The sequence below is a fragment of the Condylostylus longicornis genome, unplaced genomic scaffold (genome assembly GCF_029603195.1).
Source record: "Condylostylus longicornis isolate FDR11 unplaced genomic scaffold, ASM2960319v2 ptg000079l, whole genome shotgun sequence".
Classification (NCBI taxonomy): Eukaryota; Metazoa; Arthropoda; class Insecta; order Diptera; family Dolichopodidae; genus Condylostylus; species Condylostylus longicornis.
The window spans coordinates 130730-146182 of record NW_026578047.1 but is presented as its reverse complement, the minus strand read 5'-3'; the positions used below and the strand labels follow the sequence as shown (position 1 = coordinate 146182).

At 22.4% G+C, this 15453-nt stretch overlaps 2 protein-coding genes across 3 annotated transcripts; both read right to left on the bottom strand.

Moving 5' to 3' along the window:
• Positions 1–473: 473 nt before the first annotated feature.
• On the bottom strand, positions 474–8601 carry LOC129612940 (uncharacterized). 2 transcript variants are annotated; one of them, XM_055526794.1, is made up of 5 exons: positions 8475–8601; positions 2580–2717; positions 1778–2194; positions 759–934; positions 474–694 (listed from the first exon to the last, which is right to left on the bottom strand). In XM_055526794.1, exons 2-5 carry the CDS (start codon positions 2659–2661, stop codon positions 590–592), a joined length of 780 nt encoding a protein of 259 aa, XP_055382769.1. In that variant the 5' UTR covers positions 2662–2717; positions 8475–8601; the 3' UTR covers positions 474–589. The 2 variants fall into 2 exon arrangements, with proteins under 2 accessions (XP_055382769.1, XP_055382770.1); XM_055526795.1 differs by lacking the exon at positions 8475–8601 and adding an exon at positions 2952–3058.
• Positions 8602–12708: 4107 nt separating this feature from the next.
• On the bottom strand, positions 12709–13869 carry LOC129612945 (uncharacterized). The gene is made up of 4 exons (XM_055526800.1): positions 13750–13869; positions 13408–13686; positions 13084–13334; positions 12709–12896 (listed from the first exon to the last, which is right to left on the bottom strand). The coding sequence occupies exons 1-4, from the start codon at positions 13820–13822 to the stop codon at positions 12819–12821; spliced, it is 681 nt and encodes a 226-aa protein (XP_055382775.1). The 5' UTR covers positions 13823–13869; the 3' UTR covers positions 12709–12818.
• Between the last annotated feature and the right edge of the window lie 1584 nt (positions 13870–15453).

Here is a 15453-nt window from a genome sequence, read left to right as displayed (position 1 = left end):
AGGGTTCGGTTTTTTTTGGATTAAATGCTTAATTAATATTCTTATAAAACAATTTGGATTTACTTAATGTAATTATTGTAATGTTTTGAAATTCAACATTTTTTACAATTTTACAAAATTTAATAAAAACATTAACCTTTATAAAATTCATTGCTTATAATTTAGAAATGTCTGTATAGAGACAAAGGCATACTAATAATTTGTAACATAGAACATGTACTTAAATTTTAAAGTGGAAAAATTATAGCTTAAAATGTTTTTATACTGACAAAAATATAATTAAAATTAATAAGTATAGCATAAATTATAATAAATATAAAATTATTTTTTTAAATTTAGTTTTACAATTTAAAGCTAAAAAATATTTTTAAATAATATTTTCATGAATTCAAAATAATTATAAAATAATTTACAATAAAATTTTTATTAAAAATATACATAATCATTTTTTAACTTAAATTTTAATTGGCAATAGTTTAAGAAGTAATTTAATAAAATTTAAAAATATATAAAATATTAAATTAAATAATAAAATACTAAAATTTTGAATACTATTTAACTATATACGTATATAAAAACTTTTATTTTATTAACCTATTGGTGCTGGATTATATGGGGTTAATTCTATCGTTGAATTTACAGAATTATTGCGATCATATCTTGCATATGCATTATTTGTTGCTGGACATCGTTCCTAAAAATGAATTTTTTTAAAAAATAATTAACTTTAAAATTAAAAATTAAAAAAAATTACTTACTCTCCTTCTTTTATAAAATAAATATAATACGATAGCTAATATAATTAATAGAATTATAATTCCAGAAACTAAAATTGAAATAATTGTTGCATTATAATTTGGTTCGGTATCATTGGATACTGTGTATGTCGGTCTTGTATTAACTTTAGAATTCGTTGAATTGATGGAAGGTGAACCTGTAGAAAATAAATAAATTTTTAAATTAATAATGTAATTTATAATGTCGTACAGTATAACACGGAATGAAATTGATTCTTATTGATGGAAATTTAATAAAGAAATTATATTAGAATTTTTGAAATATGAAAACATTTCATAATTTCAAAAATTTGAGGCTTCTTCTCTTAGAAGTATGTTAATTAACATAAATAACAGTTGGTAACATAATAAAATTATGAATCATGAATATTTTTATTTTAAGAGCTTTCAAACTTAAATTTTAGGCAGAAAAATCATTTTATTTTTATTTCAAATTATTTTTTCACTTAATTTTTTCCCATTGTTTGCTATTATAAACATGCAATGCAGACACTGATTTAACTTTATTACCTGTGAATAATTAATTTTGAACACGCGATATTAAGAAAAAATCATAGGTTTTTTTAATCAATCAGTATTGTAATCAACAATAAGTTTTTGTTAATTTTAAAGAAATCATTCAAATAATAAAAAAAAATCTGATCTTTTGCCATAATAAATGACCTACCGCATTGTGTATTTTTAAACTGATATCAACATAGTTTTTAATCTTTACATTAGCTTGGCGGAATACGGGAAAATTTTTATATAAATATATTTTAAATATTATTTGTTTTAATTACTATTAGAGTGTTATTTGAACCTGTCAAATTAAATAGGATTTTAGAAAATTTGGTAAACTTATTTTAATTAGTCATTCACTTATAGTTGAGAAGGACAAAGTGTCGAATTTCGATTCTCAAAGTTATGGTTAACAAAGATTCGGTCTTTTAATTTTATAATTAAAATTAATTTTTAAATTAAAATTTTTAATTACTTACCAGTTTCATTATTATTGCTTGAATCAAAACTTATTGGATGAATAGTACTATCTTTTATCCCATTAACAATATTTTTAGTGAAATTAATATAAATTTGTTTTTGTGATAAAAATACTCTATCTTGATATAATAAACATGTATAATATCCTTCATCTGTTTCAGATTTACTAGATGATATTGTTAAAATAGAATTAATAGTGTCATGATATAATAATTTCTCTTCTTTTATACGACTTTCATTAATTTTTGTAAATTGATCATTCGGATAAATCCAATAAATATTTGCATCAGTAACATTATTCTTATTTGGATTATTTTCACCTTTAAAATCGACTAATGAAAAACTACATGTTATTATAATATTATCACCTTCCGTTGCTTCCCTAACAATTTTTTCTGGAATATTATGATTTGTTTCTAAAAAATATTAAAAAATAAATTATTTAGTATTTTTCATTTTTCTTTATGAACGAATTTTTGAAAACAGCAATTTGGTTACATTCCGTTTTAAATCGAGCCGGTGGAAAAAATGTGAGCGTTTGATTTCAAATAAAATATATAAACTCGTGTAGCACAATGCTCAACTCAAACGGGTATAAGTGTCTGTTTTTTTAATTTAGAGCTAGGAAAAATTTTAATTTTAGTAAGATATAAAATCGATATAAATTCCAATTAAATTATTTTTTTGCCGAAACAATTCGTAATATCTGCTATTTTAATAAACACAATTTAAAATTTATAACGTAATCAAAATACCGTTTTCAAAAATTGTTACAGATCCAAAATATTTTGTTATAATAACCTTGTCCAAAAGCTATAAATTGATATTCTATTAACAACATTACTAGCCATTGCAATATTAGCGTCATAAATAGTTTCGACATGATGATATTTATTAATGAGACACTTTTTACTCCTTAACATGATTTTTTGATTACATCTGTTTAAAATTAAAGAATAAATTGTTAAAATTAAATTAAGAGTTTAAAGAATTATAATCTAGTTTGAATATAACTTCTATCTTATACTAATATACATAAAGAAATTTTATATATTTTTCTGTGGATTGTTTAAAAAATAGTCATGTTCAATTTAAATTTAATATGTATAGAATTAAAATTAATTACAATAATTGATAAAGTTAATGCTAGGATAAAAATTAATGTTATAATACCTGCAATTCATATTAGACTAAATGCATAGCATTATAACAGTTGTTAAATTTTCCTTATAAATTAAGTACTATAAAATAGATTTTAGATTTTGGATTGCAGATTGGGGCGAAGATGTACCGTAGCCTAAAAGATGTGTTGTGCCATTGTACTCGACAGTCCCTAAGCCCAATTTTCTTAAGAGTATTGTTAAATCTGCAGTGTTCCGTTAGGAAACTGGTGAGAATTCTCACATGATTCCTCAGTATCCTTATCATCGCCTTAAAACGCTCTCAGTTGTAGTTGCCCAAAAGTTCGCGAAACCGTGGACGCACCCCCAATAGCTTTGGCTACTTTAAAGTATAAGTTAGGTATTCAATAAGATAATTTTGAAATCATGGTTCTATGTAGCATTTTCTTACGAAATGCTTAATTTTTCTTTCCTTTCCGTGTTTTCTTTCCTTCATTGCTCTCATTACAAAATTCATACAGTCGATTATGTGAGAATTATGACGAAGTCTTTTATAAGTGGCATGAATGTCCTGTTGATTTTTAAATACGGAAAATTTTTTAATATTTATTGGAATTGTTCAATCAAAAGTTTATTCATAACGGTTTACCATTGTATAGTGAAATAAAAAGTGTTAAAGAGTGAACGCAATTTATGATTACTGGTGTGACTCTTTCGTATATTTAAGTAAATCCATTATTTTAGGATACAAATCATTCTTGGAAATAAAATTTTAGCTGAAATGTATCGTGCATTTATGACTTGTAGTCTTTAATTATTATTGTTTTTTGTTAAGTTTGACAAATTGACCACACAAATCTTATTGTGACTCATTACAAAATTTTTAAAATTTTAGTAAAATTGAAATTTAATTACGCAAAAGTTAGTAAATTTTAATGTTAATTAAAATTTTTCATATTTTGAAATAATTATTCATTTTTTCTCTCTCTGAATATCTGAATATAGAAATGTACATAATATATTGCTGTTTCTAAGCTTTTACAGGCTATTTTATATTAGAAAAAATATATTAAACCGCAAGTTTTTCTTAATTATGGCTATTTGTTTCTTTTTTGCTAATTGTATAGAACGACATAAAACTAATTAAACAAATATTAATAATAAAATTTTCTAAATAAACCTTACTGCGTCATAGGATTCCATTGAGCAAGTGCATTTTACAATGTAGTTATAAGCAAATGATTAATTCATTTAAAAAAAAAAATGAAATTTTAAACATTATTCAATAAAATTTTTGTTTTATTCAAACATATTGCATAAATTATAGGAAAATTAAGTGAATTGACACGATTATCTTCTTTTTATCTTAGAACAATAATATGAATATCCTAATACCCTATTACTAAACAGGTCTATTTTATCTTTTTGGTTGATTCAAATATTCAAAGATTAAAAAACAAAATTGAAACCTATAGTTTAATAACTAATAAAAAAAAGTGTCATTATCAAAATTTGCCAAATAATGATTAGCAAAAGAGGCATGGATTGTATAGCCACATTGAAGTTTTATGTCAGGTGTTGCAGCTATTATAAAATTGACAAACCAGTAATTTTGATCGAAATCGAATTTTTATTTCGCTAAATCGATAATATTTCTGTTATTTGAATTTACTACAAGAAGTTTAAATTTCTATAATCAGAATAAGGTGTTCTGAATTTCTCTTTAATACAAGGCATTCACAATAGTCAGTTTTGTCGCATAAGATTATATTCAATGTTTTGTAACAAATTATGAGTATTATAAATTTTTTTTTATTATTTCATTTGAAAAGCGTCGTAACTGAAAATATAAATCATTATGCTTTTTAATTAATTTCAAAACAAAAATGTCGTAATTCAAGTGCGACATAGTCGTAAATCGAGAATCTAGTGTTTAGAACCTAGAAACTTTATGATTTATTCTACAACTTTGTATTCTATTTTACTTCTTATTAATATTTATTATTTTTTATAGTAAAATTATAATTTTTTACATATCTAATAATTCATGCTAAATGAAATTAGTAAGAATTTTTTTAGGAAGTTTATTCAATTATAATTTCTAATTGCATCTTCCTGAATAAATTCATTTATTATTATGTTTGATATTCATATAATTATATAATTTTATTTAATTCTTATTGACGTGGCTTTAGGCACCATCACTACTATTTAAATTAATTAAGAACTATTATAATACTTTGTACTTCTCGCATCATTTATATTATAAAATTCTCAATGAAAACAACAATTTTTTTTTTTTATTTAAATATATGTACGTAAATAAATTTCTATTTAATAAAATTTAATTTAGAATCTTAAATTAATTGCAATGATAATTAAATTCGCAAACATTTTAAAATTGTGTTATATTGAGATTTTAATAACCAAATGTATTTTGTATGCTTCAAATTAACAAAAAAATCAAATTAATATGTAAGTACAAAATGTATTTAAGTATGCAGTTGTCATACTTGTATTCCTACATTATTATTTTTATACAAATTACATATGATTACTCGTATGCATGGGATGAATTTGTTAAATATTTTGTTTACTTTTAATAATTTTAAATACTGAAATGAATAATTTTATATAAATAAAAATTAAGGTGTTGTATTTAAAGAGGAATTTCAACAAATCAATTAATTTAACTTAAAAATTCCAGTTTCTTATTAATTTAGATGGATAATTTCGTAGCGTAGCCTATATATGATATGCACTCAATTTTGTAATTACGTAAAATACTGCTAATGCAAAGTAAATATTTAAAATCCGCTGCAATTGCAAGATTTTAATAGTTGATAAATTTTAATGGATCTTGCGTGTTAAGAATCCAAACATTAAAAACATATTTTCTAAATATGAAACTGTGCATTAAGCGTTTTACAATTATTTAATCAATATGGCTGAGATTACACACTCTTTAATATTAAAATCTTAAACAAAATATAAATTTATAAAAATATAAATTTATTACCAGGTTAATTTATAATTAAATTTACATTAAGCTTATAAATTAATATTTTAAAAATTTTAATATATCTGAGAAGAAAAATTAAACGGTCATAAAATTGTTATTTGTTAAAATATTTATTTATTTTTGCATATAAGAAAATCAAATTTATAGTCGAACGAAATCGTTTATTTGTTGAGTCTATGAGAAATTATACTTAAAATGTTGTATATAAAGGTGTGAATAACCTTAAATAGTACTGAATAAATTTAATTTACTACACAAGACTAATTTAGTAACAATCACACAATGTGTACTATTCCAATAGCAGCATTTAAATAGCAGATTATTCGACATGATCGCTATGTAGATATTTCGTCTACAATATGTGGTGCCACGCCAATACACGAACATTTGTACAATCACTTAACGTATCTGAAAGACACTCGTATATGTTCTGAGATACACATCAGTGTGTCACTCCGGTGCATAATAGTGTAGCACTTTCTTATGGTCTTCATGGTAAGCCGATTTAATCGGGCAGCTTAAAAATTTATTCTTCTAGTGTATTAAAGTGTATTTTTAAATTATATATAATATTATCTCTGGTGGAATGTAAACGTTAAATGTTTTTCGAATTATTTTCTAGCTTTGTTGAATAAAAATATAAGCCCCATAGTAATACTTTTAAAAATTGCAATTTTTCAAAACCGTCACGGTATTATTGAGAATGGTGCTTTCGATCCATATAATTTCTATAGTGTCGTGATTTGTTTAAAAATGTGTTTAAAATTTTCATCATGGTATATTATCCATCTCATCATATAGATAAGATAATTTTTAAGACACAGATAGATCGCCGACTGTTGGGCCTTAATATGAAATATTTTACTACGAATATTTTTGTTAGTGTTACTAGTGGTCAAATTTAAATTTATGTTTTTATTGTATAATATCCAGACTTTTATATAAAATATGATTATGTGTTCATGGTCAATTAAATAATACAAATACATATATGTACGTCCATATATAGATTAATGTGTTAATAAAAACAACAACAAAATTAATTGGTATTCAATATTTTTTTTTAATAATTTTCTTCTTAATTTTTAATAAACAACCAAACCTATTTGATGAGGTTTTCTAAATTAAACTTGTCAAATAAATTAAAATCATATATTACAAATTTATATTTTTTGGTAAATTTGCCTTATTCATAAATCAACGTTTCTGAGTCATTGTATAAGAATTCAATAGATATAAATAAATTTTAAAGCAGTTTATTGCTATTTGAAAATAGTTGAAAACACGCTTACATTAGAACTAAATATAGTAAATAAGAAACTATTATACAGTCGGAATTATTTCAATTTTTTTTGTTATTTTACATTTTAAAAAAATAAATCTTTTTTGTTATTTTAGATCTTTGATTAATAATGCTGTATTTAAATACCAAGGGGTATTTACAACACCGCCATATTTTGTAATACAGTGTCTAAAAATTTTGAAATTGTCAATTTGTTAGTGCAATTATCATTATTATGCAAGTTATATCGGCATTATCAGTGCAATTTAGGGATAGTTTAAGAAAATTCTGTAAACCTCAAAATTTCTAATAAATATAAACTATTCATAAATGTTGCCATACCTAGAAGTCAAGCGCACAAACTTTAATTATTCCTCATTATTATTCAAATAAATGACATTTATTATTACTGCAAAATTTCAATACACACATACATATGTTTAGAACAAGAATGTAAATTTAAATGTAATTAAAATATTTCTCATCGCTGCTATTTACAAGCATTTTAGAAGTATTTTACATACATGGATAATTTCTTCTAATAAATTGATTAAAAAATTTTTTATAATTTTTACATTTATATTTTAATTTTTTCTTTTTATAGTACAAGGCCTATACAATTTTTTTTAACAAATAACTGGTTTTAAATGTATTTGTAAGTAAAAAACAAAACTAAAATTAAAGTTGCGAAAAATTTAAAGAAAATGCTTTTTATTATGGGAGAAAGAAGTAAAGAGCATTATGTTTAATGAGGAATTGGGCAGTAGTTTTTTCGACATAATTTCATCGATGATAATAAAATAACAACAAGTTCTGCCAGAAATACAATATCTGAATTTTAAACATTGAAATTGTAAGCGCAAACCAATTCATATACGAATATTTCTTATAGAATTTGACACATCAGATTTTGACATTAGATTTTGAACCATGTATGTATTTGAAATCAGATTTTGACATTAGATTTTGACATATGTCTGTGTTTCAAATCAGATTTTGACATAAGATATTGAACCACGTATGTATTTAAAATCCGATTTTGACATTAGACTTTGATATATGTATGCATTGGAAATCAGGTTTTGACATAAGATTTTGACACATATATGTATCTGAAATCAGGTTTTGACATTAGATTTTGACATATGTCAGTGTTTGAAATCAGATTTTTATATAAAATTTTCTCACATGTATGTAATTGATATTAGATTTTGAAACATGTACATACGTGATTCAAATCAAGTTTTGACATAAGTAACAATTACACTTACCAAAATATAATATTCCACTTTTGTATCAATATTTTTAACTGATACTGTATATACTCAAAATATTTAAAATAAATTTATTATTTGACAGGCTATATTAACAAAGCTCATATATTATACTTAATTTTGATTGTAATATTATATATATATATATATATATATATATATATATTTTTTCTCAAAATTATTAAAACAAAATTTTATTAATCGTAATTGCAAGTTTTTGTTTTTGTTTTCATTAAAAAATACTTTTTAAAATAAAGGTAAACAATATGATTTGTTGTATTCAGCCCTTACATTGTAATATTTTACAACAAATATTTTCTGTGTGTGTTATTTTATAATACAGCTATTTACTTTATTAAAAAAAACTATTTTTCATTATTCATAATAAGATTATAATTAAAAAAAAAATTAAAAATATTAAAATATTTTCACAATTAGTCACGTGAATTTTTTCATAAAAAAATATTGAAAATTTTAAAATTTTATTTATACTTAGAAAAATTTTAGTAAACTAGTATTGAAAAAAGTTTAATTTTATTTAAATTAAAAGTATGAATCAAAATATCGCGTGTGAAGCAAGAAAATCATGTTTTGAAAATCTCCTTGTCTCTGCTTTTTTTCATTATTTACCGAGATTTATTTGTTTTAACCGTGATTTTTTTATTTACAGGCATAATGTTTTTATCGACAACACTTCAATAAGCAAACTAAAAAAATTTCAGAGATTAAAAGTTTTCTTATTATAAACTAAAATAGCTTTTTATAATTTTATTTTTAAACCTGTTTTTAATCATCCCATATTATTAGTATTTTTAATTTAGTACAAATGATTAAGAAAACTTTAAAATTTTGTTTTTGTTTCTTTTAATTGACCACTGGCATCATGATGATTTTAACGTTTTTTTAACTCTTTATTATTCTGGTTTTTTTCTCTCTTTTTTTGGTTTTGTATGAATGAAAAAAATATTTATTGTTAAGGCAAAATTTTTCTAGTTTGATTCTGTTTAAAACCCAAAATCACATATGAAATCATTGGGGTTTACTTAGTTAATTGTAAAGTGTTATACATACGATACGTATATATAGCTGACATGAGTATATAACTGATTAAATTCATTAAATTATAAAAGGTATATAAAAATATACAACTTTCATTTTTTAATATCCATATGTACATACATACCTACATTTGTATAATATGCAGTTGCATATTACGTATAAGAAACTCTTCAATATTTTATGAAATAAATGAATGAGATCAATTCAATTTTGGTTTTTCCAATCATATTGTTTATCAATCAATCATATAATAAAGAAAAAATTGAGAAACAAAAAAATTTAATGTGTATATAGTCATTAAACTATTTTATTAATTAATTTAGCAAATTTACTCTGATATATTCTGGATGATGAATGAAAAATAGTAAAACCGCCGTATATAGTATTTCGAAGAGCTTTTATTAAAAAAAAGATTTTATTGCAAAATTATGAAATTCTTTATTGCATAATATTTTATGAATGAAAAATTTATGAATATTCTTATACTACATGTCCAAGTATTATTGGTGTGGTGATGAATTATGAGGCATATAAGTTATGAAACAAACGGATATGGAATGTATTTAATTTGTTTGTTAATTAATAATTCTAATTATTGTTTTCAAATTTGTTTAAATATTTAAAAAAATTTATTTTATATCATTTTATATTTAAATATAGTTATTTTGTTCCGATATTGTAGTTTTCGAGATCTAGATCTCCGAAAGCTTTTCAGCCAATCATAAATTTGAAATGTGAGCCCTCGTTGGTAAAAACTATAATTTGAATGTGAGCTCTCGTTGGTAAAAATTAAAAAAAAGAATTCATTTTAACCTCATTTAGACTCAACCATTACTCGAAATTTCTGCTCAACTTTGAGTTGTAATTTTTAGAAAAATTTTAAATAGCATCAGCCTCGCAATTCATATCAAGTATTCTTGTATCTTGTTTCTAAAAATTTGAATTAGAACTAAAAGAAAAAATTATTTTGGCTCATTTGACATTTTTTTTTTTTTGGAAATTTTTATATGATTCAAATAAATCCGATCCGATTCACTCTTAAAAATTTTTGAACTCGACATTTGTACCTAAATATCGTTTCTTTTCAAATATCCGTTCCGTTCATATGTGGGATATTGCAAAATAAACAAATTTCAACTCAATTTGAAATGAAACATGAAGTTTTTGTTTTTACAATATTGTTTTAAAGGCCCATATTCGTCCGGCTCTGGAATTCTTATATAAAATTTTATTAAATTTTTCTATTGAAATGCGTGATGTCAATTAATTGTTTGTGTCAATTGTATATTTTGTTCAAATTTTATTAATTGAAATATACAAATAAATAGAACGCAAAATTAAGAAAGGATGCTGATTGAAAAATCATAAAAATTGTAAATATTTAATTTTGAATAGCAGACTGGTGACTCATTGTTTTCATTATTGTTTGACTGTCATTTAAAATTTTTATAATAATTTTTTTTTTTCGGAAACATAAATTATGTATGTATGTATGTATATTAGAAGAATTTTAAAATTGAAACAGTAATTGCCAAAATTATAATCACTTACGATTGTATATTGAATTTTATTGGTATCTTTTTAACTGTTTCACTGTGAAATTTTAGAAAGAAATTCGTTCTTAAATTTGTATATTAGTCAGTACATTCTAAGACAGCCATTAGAAATTCAGTATATTATAATTATTATAATATTATAATTATTTAATTGTACAATTTCGATTCAGTGATGCTTAATAATAAATTTTAATCTCATGCAAGATTTATTTACGCTCATACTCTACGTGCAACATTAATTGTTATATAATAATCAATTACTGATGACATAATATACATACATACTTAATTTTAATAATTAATATTAAATACAAATAATTTTTTTATTACAATTTATGTATTAACAACTTCAATTTTATTAATTTAATTCTAGACTAAAATATTCATTTAATTACTTACTCATTAATTTAAAATTTTCAAATAAGAATTGAAATTTTTGCATATATCTAGGAGAGAGAGAGTATATTCAGTCGATAATGTAGTTTAATCTATTGAACAAAAATGCAAATTGAAATATGTAATATAATTTGTAAAACGTAAATTCTATTGTATAATTTATGTGATTCTTTTTTTTTAAATAGGAAATGTAAAACTAAGCTTTAATCACTTTATATTATTTGCAAGTATATATAAATATATTTGAAATACGTCGAATATCAGTTTTAAAATGGGATAACCAGAAATTGTTTTACATAAAATCTATGATTAATAAAATATTTTTCATTTTAAAATTAATTTTAGTTTTGTTTACCCGTTAGAATTAAAATATCATTTATTAAATAAAATATGGAATCGTAAGTTATCGAAGAAAATGACACGTCATTTTTTATTATTTTAAAAGAGCTTTTAAAAGAGGATTTTAAAAAATTGATTTTTTAAATACTTGTAATTTCATTAATAATTTCATAATTTATTTTGAAATTCACAAATTGAATAATTAAAACTTGAGGAATTGCTCAATAGATAACAAACAAACGTGTATATAGAATGACGTGTTGAAATATATACTGAAACGTCAAGAAGATATTTAAACCCTGAAAATTTCTAATATAATGGACAATAATAAAAAATATAGTAAAACTATTACAGTTTTATAATATATAAAATGATTATATAATATAATCATAAAGAAAGAAATATTTAATCAAATTCAATAAAAACTAAAATTATTAGCACTAAAATTAAAAATGACCACTACGAAGAACCCATCATCAATAATTCTTTAAGTATTTGAAATAAAATTTAATTATTAGAGTTCAATTAACTTGGAAACAAGATGAAAGAACTTGAATAAACTTCAATTCCTCCGTAAAATTATCAAACAACCTTGTTGAACCACCAGCCAAAACTCGTTGAGAAGATAGAGAGTATCATCAATTCTACGAATATGGACATTATTTCTAAATCTGGTGTAAAAATTTATATCAGTAGCGCTAGATACAAAATATATTGGAATAATCCAACTCGTTATGTATACCACTTAGAGATAGAATAAGATTGGAATAATATAAGCCGACTGTGCTACACCTCATAATAGAGAGGCCTAAACCTAATAATAGGGAGCTCAATTTATGAATTTAATTATCATTAATATTAATAGTAGTCAAATTATCACATTAGATATTACTGATTTCTTTTATACAAAATTTAAAATTAAAAATCTTTTTATACAAATTACTTAAAAATATTTAAAAAAAATAAATGTTAGTGATATTGTAGACATTACTTAAGCTTTTCCACTATTGTTGTAAGAAACACTGCTTTCCGTTTTAGTATCTGATTTACTTTTCAATTTTCTACGTACCTAAAAAATTATAAAAATAATTAATTTATATAATATAAAACCGATAATTTACACTATTCAACGTGTTTAAAACCCTCCAAATATTAAAAAATAAAGAATAAAAAACTGGAAGCATAGTTATAATTTGTTCATCACGTTTGTATAGTGTAAAATTACTGAATAAATATGAAATTTTTTAAATACTTACAACAATCAACAGTACAATAACAAATATGAATAGTATTGCTATAATTAATGCTGAAACTCCTGCTATTATTGGAATTATAATATTTTCATTATTTTGATTAGTTGTCTCCTTCATTTCAACATTTTCTGTATTCTGTATTTTACGTATCTTGTTAAATGTATCATTTTGAAAAAGATTTTCTGGTCCATTATTTGATATTGTATTAAAATTATGAATACGGCCATCAATTTCATCATTTGTAATTACATTATCTAATTGAATAATATAGAAAATTAAAATTTTTATTAAATAATTAAAAAAAAAAACAAAATAGTATTCAAAAACCTTTTTGAATTTCTAAAGTAATAAATTTTTCCGTCAAATATTCTCCTTTATTATTTAAAATACAAGAATAATTTCCAGAATCTTTAATTTTTGTAACATTATTGATCTCTATAAAAGTTAATAGACTATTTCTTTGAAATTCCGTAAACCATTTTATTCTTTCATAATCCGTATCATCAGGGTATAACCAAAAAATTTCTAAATCATCACGATCATAATCAGCAATATTAAATCTACATTGTAATACAATTGACTCTCCTTCAAATGTTGTATAAGTTTCTATATAAAAAAAAAAGAATAAATTTACTCAATTGTTTAAAAAAATTTAATAAAGTTACTTACCAATGCCATTTCCTAAATGAATGTTACTTAATATTACTGTAAATGTAGTAATTATCATGAAATATGAATACATTTTTTTAATTTAATTCACTTTTACATTAAATTTTTTAAATATTAAGAATATTTAATAAGTTGAAACTGAAAAATATCAAAAAATTTAAATATTATAAAGAATGGGTGAGTTTGAAATCATGAGATAGACTTGATAAAATTTTAAGAGTTTTAAAAATTCTTGGATTATTTAAATTGTAAGAATGGATTCCTCAAATTACAACAATTAGTATGAAAATTTAAATAATATGAATAGAACATGATCGACCGGCCGCATTGTAAATTTGAATTTAATCCAAATGATATTTACACATACCATATACTATTCTACACTCATTTCTATTCGTTTGGCAAGACAGGATGAAAATTTTTTGAATAATTTCAATATTGTTTGAAAAATACACAAGAAAAGAGCTAAAATACAAAATTTCAAGAAAATCTAATTGTTATTTAATCATTGCTAGTAGATGATCGTAAAACCAGAAAAGGTCAATTCTAAAAGTCTATTTCCTATAAAATTATGTGCTCTAAAATTTGATTAATTCTATACATTACTAAAGTAAAATTAAATATAAATTTTCATTAACATATGGGTTCGGCCCAATACAATACAAGAACAAACGATACAAGAGTTCACGTAAACAAGTTAACTAACAAAGCGACATCTAGCTGCAAAATGGTTATTTTCTCTATTAAAAATTCATTTTTCATTGAAAATTTTTAGTTTTTACAACTACATAGAAGAATTAAAATTATAAGTAGGTCCATTTTATTTTAAGAAATTTCATATTTTACCTGAAAAGTTTAAGTATTTTCAACACAAATTAATTACGGTATTTAAAATATTAAACACAATAACCAAAAGAAAAAAATAAAATTTTCTAGTATAACAAAAAAATTTTGAACACTATTTTCCGCTATATCGAATAAAAGTCTATTTTTTATATAAAAATTTTTTCGAATTCAACTTAGTGTGACTGACTTGGTCTTACTATTTTAATTTTTAGTTAAAAAATAATTGAGCTTATATTTATTTTATTAAAATCGTATGCAAATTTTATGAAACTCAACCAACATATATGAATTTCATATTACATTAAAACCACATGAATGCTTGCGTACATGAATTTTCTAAAAATAAAATTTAAAAATTAAAATTGTCCATATATGCTTTGTACTTTAATTTTACCCTTCAAAAATCAATATATTTACTTAACCAGACAGATTTGTATGACGCACAACATTTTATGTATAGGTTAACGCCACATATATTTAATAACGTAATAATTTGACCATGTCTGCCACAAAATACCTAAAATAATACCAAATTTTTTTTTAAATGAGATTGAAAATAAATACGTAATTGATAGTGTCGTAGCAAATTTGTTGAGAACGTCAAATAAATTTAATCGGATCTTCTATAATTTCGGTTTGCCGGTCAGTATGATCTCTATAGGTGAATTTGTTGCTATTATTGAAAATTATTTCTATTCAATTCTAGGAATTGAAATTTTTAATCTTGATGAAATCGAATAAGAGTCATGTTTAACGGTTGTTAAATTACATTAAATTTCTAAAAATGAAAGTTGGGAATTATCTATGCTGAGGTTAAATAATGTTAATGAAGAAAACTGATGTATACAAAAGGCGATC